Genomic DNA, 15,508 nt, shown 5'->3' on the forward strand with positions numbered 1-15,508 from the left:
ATTTGATATCAAAACTGAAGGTCTTCAGTTCAATTCTTTCCAGAGCCCATTTGCTTTTCTAATTAAATATGTCCATGCTTGATATTAGGCAAAAAAGGACCACACCAATCATAATGGCAGCTTGCCCAGGTGTCGAGAAATCAGTTTTTAATTTTTTTCTATTAAAATTAACAACATGTTGAAGTATTGTAGGATAACTACTGATTACTCTACAAATTTAAGCTCTTAAATTAAGGCGTTATTCAATATTTAAATATCTTAACACATGTCTAGAAAAACTAAGAGATCAAATCCGTTTCCTTTACCTTTCTTCACTCTACTAAAAAAATGGGACAAAATCAGCCATAGTAACCAGTCCGACTTCAGGTTCTTGCAATTATCGATTTAGTTCCAAAAAAAGTAAAACCAGTATTATACGATTTGGTTTCTAGTTCCTAAGTAAGAAAGTAAGAACCAAATCAGGAATCAATGAACCACGGTTGCGTTTTTGAGTTTTTGAATTATTTATTTTATTTGTCATGTCAATCCTTTATTAATTATATTTATTATGATTACGTTCACTTCCATTTTACTTAACAAAAAATGAAACAAAAAAAATGAAAAAGAAGAAGAAGAAATTGGATGATTTTTTATGGACCCTGGAATCTATTGACAAGGTAGGATTCGAGGATATGCAGAATAGGATGTGGATTCTAAAAAATTAAATATCAACATCGATAAGACAAGTTCAAATTTCATGTAAAATCAGAACCGACTTTAAGATTGCCCACCCTTTCCACGATTTCAATAAAATTTTGTCGACTGAGATTATATTAATATGGTCTTAGCCGTATTTTGGTACGGCCCATCCAAAAAGAAAAGTCTCGGTACGGTCAACACTGCGATTCGCAAGTGCCAACCCCGGGCGTCGAATTTAATTTCGAAAAGCAAAAGAAAAAGGAAAAAAGACGAACGAAAAGAATATCACGATAAGATTTCGATGATTTCTTCTGTCGCCTGCCGCCATCTTCTTTTTTGGACTAAGAAACGACGAGGAGCATCAGTAGTTGATCCAGAACCAATGACAAAGCTGGAGGCGGAGGTGAATGAGAAGAGGAGATAAAGCACGTCCAGCTCGCCATCATCGAAGGGAGACGATGGCTTCATACCGTTCCTCGACCATGCTTCAACCCGCTCGACATGAAGAAGACGGAGAAGGAGGAGGAGGAGGAGGAGGAGGAGGAGGAGGAGGAGGAGATTGCTCCATCACGAGGAGGCTCAAATGGTGGCAAAGGGCGCTGTACTTGCAAGAAGACGAGGCAAGTGCTGTTCTCGATGCCCATGATCCTGACCAGCCTCTCCTCCAAAACGCTCGACTCATATCCTGATACGGCTCGAACTAAGCAGTATGCCAATAGCCCGAACGCCACTAAGTACGCATTTCTTTAAAATAGCCTTGGCAAACTTGGATCGCAAAGTTTAAGCTGACCAACAGCATGATCGATAGCCTTTCACTTAAGCATGTCTATGTCTCTCGGCAAAGAGGCTTTCCTCCTATTTGGTGTTTCTTGATAGGTCTTTTAGATGATCTATCGATAGATGTTATTTTTATGTATAATTTTGTCTGGCCGATTACAGCTATATAGATTAATAGCATGGATCTGTGCAATCAAAAGAGTCCATGTCTGCTTTTATTATTCTACTTATTTGCCACTAATAATGACTGGCTAGTGCTGTTTCTTAAAAATAGAAGTTAAGCTGTTCACAAGAGAAAAGAAAGGACATTACCATCTCATTTTGAGTAAAAATATACAGATAAATATTTTGATCAATGAGATAAGGTGACCAGCAACTTGGTTAAATTAATAGAGAAATCATCACGATGGGAACCTGTCAGCTAGCATACGAACAAAATAACAACAGCGATGAGACTTTAGATAGTAAAAGAATCTTAGTGTCGCTGACTTAACAAGAATTGAATAACATGAGGAAGGAAAACTCTTGCAGCACATGGAAATAGCCAGGCATGTGATTGTTGCTCGTGCATAGACCTAGCCCGCTTTTGGTTTCTTTTTCCACTTCTTGCAATCCTTGATTTGGAAAAATTCCATATTTGAACTTGAAGTGCCATCATGTTCTTAAATAAAAGTTTAAAGTGAACGTTATTTCAAATAAAGATCCGAAATACTATCATTTTCTCAAATAAGAGTATAAAATGGATTTTGTTTTAAATAAGAACTTGAAATGACTATATAAATTTTAAATAAGAGCCTGAACTCATTGTTTGATGAAGGACAATTTTCCTTTTTTCTGTTTTTCTTTACAAACTAAAAAAATTAAACTACGAAAAAAAAAAAAAAAAGAACACGTGGGAGGATGGCTCCCTTCCATTTGTGGCTGCCGCCCCATCGTTGGTGGGGCAGTGACGATGGTTGGTGGGGTCGTTGACACTTAGGTGAGGATCGGCGACCCTTGCTGACTAGAGGCGAGGACTAGCAGACCCTCGTTAGAAGAGCGGTAACCCTTTTTCCGAGATATGGGCAAGGGTCGTCGGCCCTTGCGCCTAGCCTTGGCCAGTCGAGGCAAAGGAGGTGTCGGCGACCCCGCGGCCATCGTTACCACTCCACCGGCGATGGGCAGCAGCCACGAAGCGGGGAGGGAGCCCTCTAGCCTTTGTTTTTGCTTTTTTTTTAATTTCTTTAATTTTTTTTTGAATTTTTAATCTAATTTAATTTAAATTTAAATTGTATTTGGATGAAAATATCCCTGATCGGCCTAATTTTTTGTCAGCCAACAATCGGCAAGGCTAGCTCTTATTTGAAATAACTATAATCACTTCAAACACTTCTTTGAGATTAATCTAGCTACTTAAGGCGCTTAATTGAAATAAGATCCACATCAAATCTTTATTTGAAAAAATCATAGTACTTCGAGCTCTTATTTGGAATTTTTTTCCCTTTGATTTTTATATTGTTTCGCCCAGCGGCCGCCTGATGAATGCGTATCCAATCTGTTCTTTACTTCCTTTTAGAAATCTTTCCAGAAAGAGCAAGTTGGGCTCACCCAGGACATCGAAGTGTATTATCCACATTTCACCAGAAATATTTTGCAACAGATATTAGTGCTATTACTAATATTTTGATGAATTTTTTTCCACATAAACATTGGAGCAGTGGCCCCATCGTCGGCTTTATATTCCTCCAACGAAGGGTAACCGTTAGGTAGTATACTTTTTCCATTGCTCGCAAAGCCGAGAGTTTAACTTCTCATCGAGTAAATTGTGGAGACTCAACATGTGACAATAATCTCATACCAAAGACCAATCTAGCTTGACATTCTGAACTCAGAAAGTATGATATCACAATGGTAAAGTAGATTTCATAGATCGATAGCTACAGACAAGAAATAATAGAGGGCTGTATAGACTGTGCAATGACATGGAAGTTTTATAATTAACGCGTCGGTGGAAATGACTAAGAGTCGATCTGGGTTTTACTATGAAATGACTACTCTACATGCATGATTGCTCATTTCATGCAATTTGTGTATACTTAGTTTTTTCACTCACTTGTCTTCTTAGACCGGCTTGAGTGGAGCACTCGAAACACAGTGCGGACAAGGATTTGGCGCAAAGTTATATTGAACATTGGGAATTCATCTGCAAGCTTCTTGCATTGTTTCATTGTTCTTCTCTACCCTAATCTCCATATTTTCCTTCCACATTGAGTCTGTATTGAACCTCGGCAGCTCTCTACATAAAATTCATGCTCCCGGAAATTTTTGCGTACGGGTTTTTGCAGAATATCCTGAGGTTCCTGCAGACGCAAGGTATTGTATTACCACCGGTGATGTTGTCGGTTGTTCCGTTTGTTATTCACATAGCATTGTGCATGCCTTGGACCACTGGCCGATGCTTGGTTTCAAGGGAGCTCCTTTGCGGCTTCAATTTCTTTGTGGCTATCAGTTCTTTTTTCGGCCATTTTATGTGACTTGTTCAAAGCGATGCGAGAATTCGTGGGAAGGAATTTCGTTCAAGTCATTCAGCTACATCTTCACTAATTTGAGATTGGCATTGCTTTCAGCTGCAATGGTTTGGTACGTGAGCTTCCAGAATTATTATCTGTCATTTGTCATGTTGAACTCATCATCAATGCTTAATACTTGGGATAAGTACACTAATGGTGCCATAAGTTGTGCACGGCGCTCACTTTGGTGCCAAAAGTTTCCGTCGGATCACTTAAGTGCCAAATTGGAGGAAAAACACTCACTTTGGTGCCACCGGCGAAAGATTCCAGCCTTCGGCGAAAGATTCTGGCCAAAATGATTTTTTTTTTTTTTATAAAAAAAATCGATAAGCCTTTAAATGACGTCGTTTTCGGTCCTCCTTAAGAAAACGACGTCGTTTTTGCCATCCTACGTGGATGGCTTCATGGAAACGACGCCATTTAGCTCATATGGGGAAAAATTAGGGTTTCCGCCGCTCGGCCACCGTCGTTCACCCGCCGTCGCTCGGCCACCGTTGCTCAGCCACACTTGTAGTTGCTTGACCAGGTGAGCGAGGAGAGACTGAGATTGTTGCAAGAAAAATTGAAGGCGAGGGCAGAGGAGGAGGAGGAAGAAGATGGGTCGAAGGGGCTGCTGGTGCGTTGCTGGTGTGCTTTGTCGGTCTTGCCTGGTGCCGTGCGGTGCCGTTGCTGGTGTGGGTCTTCAAGGAAGAAGAAGACACGAAGACGAGCTTCCCTCTCTCTCAATTTGGGGATTAGGGTTTCAAAGTTGGGGGAAAGATGCCAAACGGGCGTGTTTTGGTGTTTGGATGCTTGATTCAACTCTCCGACAAGCCACGTTGGCGTCAAAAATTAATAAAAAAATGCCACGTCGGATTTCCGGCCAATTTCGTCGAGTTGGCACCAAAAGTACGTTTTCAAATTTTTGGCATTTAAGTGATTCGACGGAAACTTTTGGCACCAAAGTGAGTGCCGTACACAACTTATGGCACCATTAGTGTACTTATCCCTTAATACTTCTAGTGACTTATCTGCCTATGGTTATTTGGTTAACTAGAAAGAAGTCAAAGCATGACTCTTTTCTCACATAATTAATCTTCTGATGGTTTATGTCACGTTGAGATCTAATTTTCAAGTTCATATTCTGCTGAAGGAGCATGTGGAATGAATAGTTTGATTGTTCATTTCATCATCCTAATGTGTCCTAAATATATTCGACAAGTTGATAATCTTCTGATGAAAATGTTCAATATGCCAATTGATGTTCTTCTCCGATTGACTGCCCTCATCAGCTTGGAATACAGGGCCTTTGAGATTCTGGTTTTCCTAGCAGGACAAGTGAAGAACTCCGAAACAACTACTTCCTTGATTGCGATGTGGTTGGTATCTCTGTCACGTATCTTGTAATGCTTCTGCATTTCTTGTTGCAGAAGGATAAAACTATCATTCTCGGTTACGGTGGTGTTCTTGCTTTGAAATTTTCGTGTGAACACAGAAACTTGCTTACATGATTACATACGGACTCGGTGCCGCGGGAAGGGTTGTAAGCACACTCGTTGCCTTTGTTGTCATCTTACTTCCTCTCACGGCTTGGTGTTTTGTGTTGGAATTTTGTTTGTTAAAACAAAATGAGTGCTTTTTACTTTGTCCCACATAGAAAAGGTAGGAGCAGGAGGGTCGGTTTAAAAATGCGGGATTTCCCTTTTGTAGTTAAAGGAGTGATTAGGTGGGGCTAACCCAACCATACCCACGTCAAGGGTGCGCGATTATTTGGCGGACTTAGCACTTGCATTAATCCATTGCTATTTATTTATTTATTTATTATTTTATTTTATATTTTTAGTTCAAAGGTTGCCTTTTAATTTGAGAATTTCGGAAATGAAATATAAATGAAAATTCAAATTCTATTTAAAAAAAAAATTATTATGAATTTTATTTGTGTTTTTTCAAGACAACCTTGGAAAATTACTTATTCGGTTTTAATTTTTCCGAAGGATTGCAATTGTTCGTTTCGACTTCTTCCGAAGAGTCGCATTTATTTATCCGAACAATTTTCTAAAGACGTGTTTGTTCGCAATTTTCACGAAGAAATTGCAAGATTTCATATATATACTTGTCATTTTTCGAAAAGAAAAGTGTGGTCATTTTTCGAATCTTCTTTCTGAAAAACTGCAGCCAATTTTTCGATTGTTTTCCTAGAGAGACCTTGGAGAAATACTAGAATTGCTATTTAGTATTCTTATCCGAGACTTTGTTGTATCCGAAGGATTTTTGCCGGTAACATTAGCAACGTTGTGGGGCAAATAAATCCTTAAAAGAAAGTGATATCACGCCAAAGTCCGAGTTATTTTACTCAATTCGATTTCATTGTACTACCCAATTTCGAAACATATTTTACCAACATTTTTAGTTTCATTTTTATTAATCTGCTAAAAGAGGCAGGGTTGCGCAGCACAAGGGTGTCCAATGAGTTGGGAGCCGGCAATGCTGACTAAGCAAAGAACGTAATGGTCGTGACGCTTAGGCTGCGTTTGTTTGTATTCTTTTTTTTTTTTGTTTTTAAACACTTTTTCGTTTTTTTGTTCTTGGAACAAAGAACAGAAACGCTTTGCTGCGTTTCTGTTCCTTTTGTTCTTTTGTTCTCAGAACAAAAAGAAACAAAACAAGAAAACACAAATTTTGTGTTTCTTGTTTCGAAAACACTTTGAGAAATACTTTTTTTTTCTTTTTTCTCTTATTTTCTTGTTCTTTTGGCCGGTCGCCGGCCTCGGCCATGGCCGGCGACCCGGCCCCACGAGGGCCGGCCTCGCCCAGCCACGGCGAGGGCTCGCCGAGCCCCACGAGGCCGAGGCTCGCCGTAGGCGGGCGGTCGGCCCGCCATGGCCGGGCGAGCTCGAGCTCGCCCGACCCGGGCGAGGCCGACCTCGCCCCGGCCGGCGAGCCTCGGCCTCGCCGAGCCACCGCTAGGCGACGCCGACCGGGCGGTGGCTCGGCGAGCCGAGGCTCGTGGCGCCGGGCGAGGTCGGCCTCGCCGTAATCTGGGCGAGCTTCGGAGCTCGCCCGACCATGCGAGGCCGACCTCGCCGCTTGGGCGAGCTCGATCTCGCCCGATCCGGCGAGCCGACCTCGCCCGGCGGCCCGGCGGGCGCGCCTCGCCGGCCGGCGGGCGAGCTCGGCCTCGCCGGATCAAGGCGAGGCCGACCTCGCGCGCCCGGGCGAGCTCGATCTCGCCTAGATCCGGCGAGGCCGAGGCTCGCCCGGCGGCGGCGAGCCTCGGCCTCGCCGGATGGGCGAGCTCTGGCGTCGCCATGCGGTGGCCGAGGCCGCGCCGCCTCGCCAGCCGCTGGGCGAGCTCGGCCTCGCCGGCTCTGGCCGCGGCCAAGGCCTTGGCCTGGCGGTAGAGCCAAAAGAAGAAAAAAAAAAAAAAAAAAAAAAAAAAAAGAGAAAAAGGAAAAATAAGAAAAAAATAGAAAAAATAAAAGAAATAAAAAAATTATCCAAATTTATCAAACATGTTTTTATTTATTTTTGTTCTGAACAAGTTTACCAAACGCGTTTTTGTTCGAAATTGTTCCCGAACAAAACACTTTTTCTATTTACGTTCCTGAACAAATTTTTAAACGTAAACGTTACTAAACGCGCCCTTAAGCTCTCTATCTTTAGCTAGCAGTAGCATTTGTACTGGCCTTAGCCTTTGGACACGACATTTGGGCGGGCCTGTTCAGCGACAGCACCTCCATCATAGCAGAATTCGGCTCGATGACACCCCTGCTTGCCATCTCCATCACGGTTGATTCTGTCCAAGGGGTCTTATCAGGTACAATTGTTGCAGAATGTGAACGAAGGGCCTACCCCAAGCTCATTCCAACTTGCTTCCTATCTTCTTCAGGTCACTGATTGACGAGAGCCAACTTTTTGTCGAGTCAGGGGTGGCTCGGGGATGCGGATGGCAAACATCTGGCCGTGTACGTCAACTTCGTGACATTCTACTGCATTGAGGTTCCGATCGCAGTCCTTCTCGGGTTCAAGTTGAATCTACATGTCAAAATGAAAGCATCCTTTGGATGAGCACTCCTCTGAATAGTGAATGGTCCTGCTTTGAAACTTCAGATTCATCAACTCAACTTTGTGCTCTGTTTCTTGCGCAGGGTTTGTGGATAGGCCTAATCTGCGGTCTCTCCTCGCAAACTGTCACTCTCCTGGTGATCACCACCGGACAAAGTGGAGCAGAATGGATATCTCGGTCGACATGGATAAGGAAGATCCTCGTATCCCATAGTCAAACACATGTAACCTAGCAAATTTCCAAAACTCATTTATCTTCTTCCCTTGCATGATCAGAGCATCGAGGCCTAGCAAACGACATTTTCAGTTGACTCAAACATGTATTTTAAAAGCAGAGAAACCATTCGAAATCCATGCCCCATTGTTATGGATATGGGCATCTGGTATTATTGCTAAATAGCATGTCAAAGAAAAATAAAATGACAGAACGAGGTATTAGTGAGTATCCTACATGATTTATGCACAGAGTCATCGAGCTCTCTAGTTTCTCTTCTGTGTATCTGTGACTACAGATGATCAAAGACTTAGAATGGGGCAGCTTCTCTCTTTTGTTTTCAACCGAGCTCTCTAAATGAATTCTAACTGCTATAGCAAAGGATGCAAAGAACAGTTAAAATTGTTTGCTGTACAGGAAGAGCGATCAGTAAGCATCTTACTCGTTGACTACCTGACAAGAGAAACAACTCCCTTTGCTTAGAGTAGGGAGACAATGAAAATCCGAGCTTCGGACTGTAAGTATAGCCAAAAGTTTGTAAGCTTAAAGGCGGCAGCCGGATTGTTGACCTATACATACCAATCTAGACATTTCAATCAACTATAGTCTAGATGCCTATTTCAACCAACTATAGACTATAGAACGCCCAACCTAGCAAATACTTCATGACATATGACCAAATTTTGACATCGAAATTATTGGGTTCTTCAGGTCAAGACTGATGTGACAGAGGAACGCAATAATAACAGCAGCTAGACTGGCCTCATTAGTTCAGACGCATTACCTGTACAGCAAAAGAATGCTAAGAAGACTGCAATTGAAATCAGAAGTCACAATCAATGTCGGCGCACATGTCAATCAGTGTAGTGACCCATCAATGCTACACCAGTGGACTGACAGACAAATGAATTCCTATCAAGACCTACCCAGAAAATTTACTTTAGCTCCCAGTCTGAAAAGTCCAATTTGAGACTCTCCATTAGACGAAAGCCATAACACCAACTTTGAACATCAGTCAAAAGCAACGACAAAGAAGACAATTGTAAAGACAACACAATAACGGATAAGCAAGAGCATTAGTTATATACAATTGCAGGAAATTTTTTTTTTCTTTTCACTCACATATCCAAGAGTGAAGAATTTGAGCTTGTCCTACGAAGACACCAATACCATCCGAAGACATTGAAGGGAAGAGCATAAGCTACGGATGTCTGCGTGGGGACGTACGCTCTCTCTCTCTCTCTCTCTCTCTCTCTCTCTCTCTGAGTGTGCGTATGTGGGCAATACATTCTCTTTCATCCACGTAACACGAATCGAATGACCATGTCCATGTAATTTAGACTCTTTCGGAATCAAATCATCACTCTCTCAAAATAGTAATTTACAAAATTACAGGATAATTACTAGTGAAGACATTATCTTAAAATTTCTTTTGTAATTCATTAATACCCAAACGTTATGTTGGATTTTTCACGGCCTTTATAGATGGAACTGTGACTATATACTACTTCTTCTTCTTCTTCTTCTTCTTCGTCTTCTTCTTCTTCGTCAACCGGGAAAACAGTCTTAACTATCAATAAATATTAATTAGCCTTAGCTGTCAATCTTGGTATGATCAATATTGCGATTCGCACAAATATTAATTAGCCTTAGCTGTCAATCTTGGTATTATCAATATTCCGATTCGCACATTCCAATTCCAGGCATTTAATTACTGTCCAGAAGCAAAGAACACAACAAAAAGAATACCTAAGTAATTTCCAATTTTTCTTTACTCTAATCCAATTTGCAATGTCACCACGTACTATCTTGGTATGATCAATATTGCGATTCGCACATTCCAATTCCAGGCATTGAATTTACTGTCCAAAAGCAAAGAACACAACAAAAGAATACCTAAGTAATTTTCAATATTTCTTTACTTTAATCCAATTTTCAATGCCACCATGTACTTTTAAAATGTTCAATATAATTTGAGAAGCAATTATATGAAAATATTTAATATCGTTTTTCCGTTAATTTAAGTTTGCTTATGTGGCTTCTATTGCATTAAGTTTGAACGGTGAACAATAAAAAAAAAAGGTTACTTGTTATTTATTTTAAATTAGGATAAAATAATAATCCATGTCCAACACACGTGTTAACACTTATTTTTTTCTTTTCCTTTTCTAAGGAAGATAAATAAAAACATAGACATATTGGCTAATCATTATTGAAAATCCAACTCGGCACATGATGAGCCAAGTCATCAGGTAGCGTCTGATTTGTCATTTGAGCAAATAGATGGGCTATGTCAAAACATTTACATGATAGTTTAGCGTCCACGTTGAATAAAGTTTTAGAAATTTGGCTAAAAGTTAAGAGGCGGTTTGTATTATTTTTGCCCTTTTTCCCATGCCGTCCATTTGGCCGGGTCTACTGTACTCACATCATGTGGCCCACATTGATAAAGATCTCACGACAAGGTTTCATATGATTTCTTCTGTCGCCGTCTTCTTTAGACTAATATGGGGAATACAAAAGAAACAGAGAAACGACAAGGAGATCAGTACTCGATCCACAACCAGACACAAAGCTGGAGGTCATGGCGAATAAGAGAAGATAAGCACGTCCGGGTTGCCGTCATCGAAAGGAGAAGATGACTTCAGATCATTCCTTGCCCCTGCTTCAACCTGCTCTTCATGAAGAAGAAGAAGGAGGAGGAGGAGAACCCTCCATCGCAAGGAGACTCACATGGTGGCAAAAGGTGTTGGACGAGGAAGAAGCCAAGAAGCAAGTGCTGTTCTCGATGCCCATGATCCTTACCAACCTTTTCTACTACGGGATCCTTTTGGCCTCCGTCATGTTCGCCGGCCACCTCGACGAGCTCGACCTCGCCGGTGCCACCCTTGCCAACTCCTGGGCCACCGTCACCGGCTTCGCCTTCATGGTAACCTTTCTGCTCTCTTTATTCTCTTCAATATGCGTATATAGTAGCTATCATTTATTACTTTCTTCTGGTATAAGAAAGGAAATAAAGAACAGATATTCAACTATGATGTGTACGTAACCTTGTCAAATATCTTTGAGACCCATCAATTATTTCCATGGCCTTAAAACATTAGGAAACGAAAAGTAAAAAACAGAAAAAAAGAAAAAGCGTGAGATTCAGGATACACAGGGGAGCTTATCTAAAAGTATAACTTGCGAGCCCATCAAGTCTTGTGTATAGGAACAAAGTAGGAGATTCATCATAGCCCTGGCAGCTGCTTTCTCCCTTCAGGACCGAAGATCTATATAGGGCAGACTTGGAAAACGGGCATACCATGGAGACTCTCGGACCCCTATCATAACACGGCTCAAACTAAGCATAGCGTCTTAATCGCCACTTAGTACAAATTTCTTTAATATAATCCCGACAAACTTGGATCGCAAAGTTTAGGGTGACAAATAACCTAGTCTGACAGCCTTTCACTTGAGCATATTTATGTCTCTCAGCAAAGAGGCTTTCACCTATGAAGTAACTCTTAAGATGATCTATCGATAAAAGTCATTTGTATAATTTTGTCTTATTGCAACGTTATAGATTTAAAGTATGGATCTGTGCAATCAAAAGAGTTGACATCTGCTTTTATTATTCCACTTATTTGTCACTAACAATGACTAGCCGGCTAGTGTTGTATCCTTAAGATTTCAAGTTGAGCTATTCACGGGGAAAAGAAGGGGCATTACCATCGCACATTGAGTAATAATATGCGTATAAATATTATGGTCAATGAGATCAGGCAACCCGCAACGTGCTTATGTTAACAGAGAAATCATCATGACGGGAACATGTTGGCTAGCATATGCATAAAATAACAAAAGCGAGGAGACTTTAGATAGAAAAAGAATCTTACCGTCGCTCTATATCTGCACGACTTTCACTGGAGCACATAGAATTCAACGAGAGTGGAATAACATGAGGGAGGGAAACTCTTGCAGCACGCGGAAATTAGTCAGGCATGTGCCTAGCCAGCTTTTGATTTCTTTTTCACTAACTATAATCTTTGGTTTTTATATTATTTCGTCGCAACCTGATGAATGCGTATCCAAGCAGCTTTTTACTTCCTTTTAGAAATCTTTCCAGAAAAAGCAAGTTGTGTCTAGCCACTCATGCCCCACCCACCCAAGACAACGAAGTGTGCAATCCACATTTCACCAGAAATGCGTTCTAACGGATATTAGCGTTTTTACTAATGATTTGATGAATTATTTTCCACATAGACATTGCAGAAGTGGTCACATCGTCAATTTTAAATTCCTCCAACAAAGCATAATCGTTAGGTGGTCCATAACTCACAAGTCGAGAGAGTTCAACTTCGCACCGAGTAAATTATTGAGACTCAACACTTAATAACAATCACATACCAAAGATCAATCTAGCTTGACATTTTGAACTCGGAAACTTTGATATCAGTATGGTAAAGTAGATTTAATAGGTCGATAGCTGCAGATTGAAATAATAGAAGACTGCCCAGACTATGCAATGACATGGAAGTTTTATGACTCTAATCTGCCGATGGAAATACGAAGAATCAATCTGAGTTTTACTATGAAATGATTACTCTACATGCCTGATTGCTCATTTCATGCAATTTGTGTATACTTTCATTCTCGTCCTCTCAGACCGGCTTGAGTGGAGCACTTGAAACTCTATGCGGACAAGGATTTGGAGCAAAGTTATATCGAACATTGGGAATTCATCTGCAAGCTTCCTGCATTGTATCATTGTTCTTCTCCATCCTAATCTCCATACTTTGGTTCTTCACCGAGCCTGTATTGATCCTGCTTCATCAAGATACGCAAATTTCGAAAACAGCAGCTCTCTACATGAAATTCCTCATCCCGGGAATTTTCGCATATGGGTTTCTGCAGAATATCCTGAGGTTCCTACAGACGCAAAGTATTGTATTACCACTGGTGATTCTCTCGGTTGTTCCGTTTGTTATTCACATAGGCATTGCGTATGCCTTGGTCCACTGGACAGTGCTGGGTTTCGAGGGAGCTCCTTTGGCTGCTTCAATTTCTTTGTGGCTCTCAGTTTTTATGTTGGCCATTTACGTGACTTGTTCAAAGCGATGCAAGAATTCGTGGGAAGGAATTTCGTTCGAGTCATTCAGCTACATCTTCACTAATTTGAGATTGGCATTGCCTTCGGCTGCAATGGTTTGGTACGTGAGCTTCTTGTATAATTATCTGTCATTTGTCATGTCGAACTCATCATCAATGCTTAACACTCGAGTGACTTATCTGGGTATGGTTATTTGGTTTAACAGAAAGAAGTCAAAGCACGACTCTTTTCTCACATAATTAATCTACTGATGGTTTATGTCACATTGAGATCGAATTTTCAAGCTCATATTCTACTGAAGGAGCATGTGGATGAATAGTTTGACTGTTCATTTCATCATCCTAATGTGTCCTAAACATATTCGACAAGTTGATAATCTTCTGGTGAAAATGTTCAATATGTAAATTGATGCTCTTCTCCGATGGACTGTCCTCATCAGCTTGGAATATTGGGCCTTCGAGATTCTGGTTTTACTAGCAGGACTAATGAAGAACTCCGAAACAACTACTTCCTTGATTGCGATGTGGTAGGTATCTTGTTGCGTCTCTTGTAATGCTTCTGCATTTCTCGTCACAAATGGATATAACTATCATTCTCTGTTCTTATGTCCATTCTTTTCTTTGAAATTTTTAGTGTGAACACGGAAACTATTGCTTACATGATTACATATGGACTCAGCGCTGCGGCGAGGTTTGGAAGCACACTTGTTGCCTTTGTTGTCATCTTACTTCCTCTGATGGCTTGGTTTTTTGAGTTGAAATTTTGTTAATCTGCTAAAAGAGGAAGGTTTGTGCAGCACAAGGGTGTCCAATGAGTTGGGAGCCGACAACACTGACCGAGCAAAGAACGCAATGGCTGTGACGCTTAAGCTCTCTATCTTGCTAGCAGTAGCATTTGTACTGGCTTTAGCCTTCGGACACAGCGTTTGGGCGGGCCTGTTCAGCGACAGCAGCTCCATCATAACAGAATTCGGCTCGATGACGCCCTTGCTTGCCATCTCCATCACGCTTGATTCTGTCCAAGGGGTCTTATCAGGTACAATTGTTGCAGAATGTGAACGAAGAGCATACCCCAAGCTCATTCCAACTCGCTTCCTATCCTCCTTTAGTCACTAGCTGACGAGAACGAAACTTTTTGTTGAGTCAGGGGTGGCTCGGGGATGTGGGTGGCAGCATCTAGCCGTGTACGTCAACTTGGTGACTTTCTTCTGCATGGGGGTTCCGATTGCGGTCCTTCTCGGGTTCAAGTTGAATCTAAATGTCAAGGTGAAAACAACCGTTGGATGAGCACTCCTCTGAATAGTGAATGGTCCTGCTCTGAAACTTCAGATTCATCAACTCAACTTTGTGTTCTGTTTTTTGCACAGGGTTTGTGGATAGGCCTGATCTGTGGTCTCTCCTCGCAAACTGCCACACTCCTGGTGATCACCCTCCGGACAAAGTGGAGCAGAATGGATCTCTCGGTCGACATGGATAAGGAAGATCCTCGTATCCCGTATCAAACATAGGTATCCAAGCGAAAAATTTCCAAAACAGTCATCTGTCTTCTATCCTTGGACAGAATCTGGTACGCACAATATGTTGGTCGAGTTGACAGATTTTAACATATTAGTGATAATAGCATGTCAAAGAAAAATTAAACGACAGAACGAGGTATCAGTGAGTATCCCACTTGATTTAGGTACGTAGTCATTGAGCTCTCTAGATTTCTCTCCTGTGTATCTTCTACACTCGCCTCGAGCTTGTTCATAATTTTTCCCAAACTAGAATATGTGTCCGTTGATTTTGACTGAAAAATCAAAAGGCCTTCTTGAGCAAATTGCAAACCAGACTCGTACATGGGATTTGGATTTTTATCACGTCGATCTTTCTGGGAACCATCGGACCCGGTGGTCGGGCATGGGCATGAAAGGCAGGTCCCTAGTAGGCCTGATGACGGAGTGGAGGATGAGAAAAAGTAACATTATTCTTGGCCCATGACGCACGACAAGCCCGGCTCTAAAGAATGTGCACGACACTAGTTAACGACAATTATAAAACATTAACATAAGATGAGACATATAAAAATGCATGCTTATCTACTTTTGGTATGTGCATATATCCATAAAGAAACATACATACATACATGCATACATACATATAGATAGATATGCAG

At 41.3% G+C, this 15,508-nt stretch overlaps 1 protein-coding gene and 1 pseudogene across 2 annotated transcripts; both read left to right on the forward strand.

Annotated features, from left to right (window-relative positions):
• The first annotated feature begins 1,060 nt into the window (after nucleotides 1–1,060).
• On the forward strand, nucleotides 1,061–8,262 carry LOC108957123 (annotated as a pseudogene).
• A 2,520-nt stretch (nucleotides 8,263–10,782) lies between these two features.
• On the forward strand, nucleotides 10,783–15,179 carry LOC104448469 (protein DETOXIFICATION 18). Of its 2 annotated transcripts, XM_010062297.3 has the most exons (7): nucleotides 10,784–11,191; nucleotides 12,910–13,454; nucleotides 13,794–13,880; nucleotides 13,988–14,044; nucleotides 14,151–14,389; nucleotides 14,501–14,619; nucleotides 14,721–15,179. In XM_010062297.3, the coding sequence occupies exons 1-7, from the start codon at nucleotides 10,901–10,903 to the stop codon at nucleotides 14,859–14,861; spliced, it is 1,479 nt and encodes a 492-aa protein (XP_010060599.2). In that variant the 5' UTR covers nucleotides 10,784–10,900; the 3' UTR covers nucleotides 14,862–15,179. The 2 variants fall into 2 exon arrangements, with proteins under 2 accessions (XP_039170962.1, XP_010060599.2); XM_039315028.1 differs by lacking the exon at nucleotides 13,988–14,044 and having other exon boundaries at nucleotides 10,783–11,191.
• The last annotated feature ends 329 nt before the right edge of the window (nucleotides 15,180–15,508 follow it).

Source organism: Eucalyptus grandis, chromosome 6, assembly GCF_016545825.1.
Source record: "Eucalyptus grandis isolate ANBG69807.140 chromosome 6, ASM1654582v1, whole genome shotgun sequence".
Lineage (NCBI taxonomy): Eukaryota > Viridiplantae > Streptophyta > Magnoliopsida > Myrtales > Myrtaceae > Eucalyptus > Eucalyptus grandis.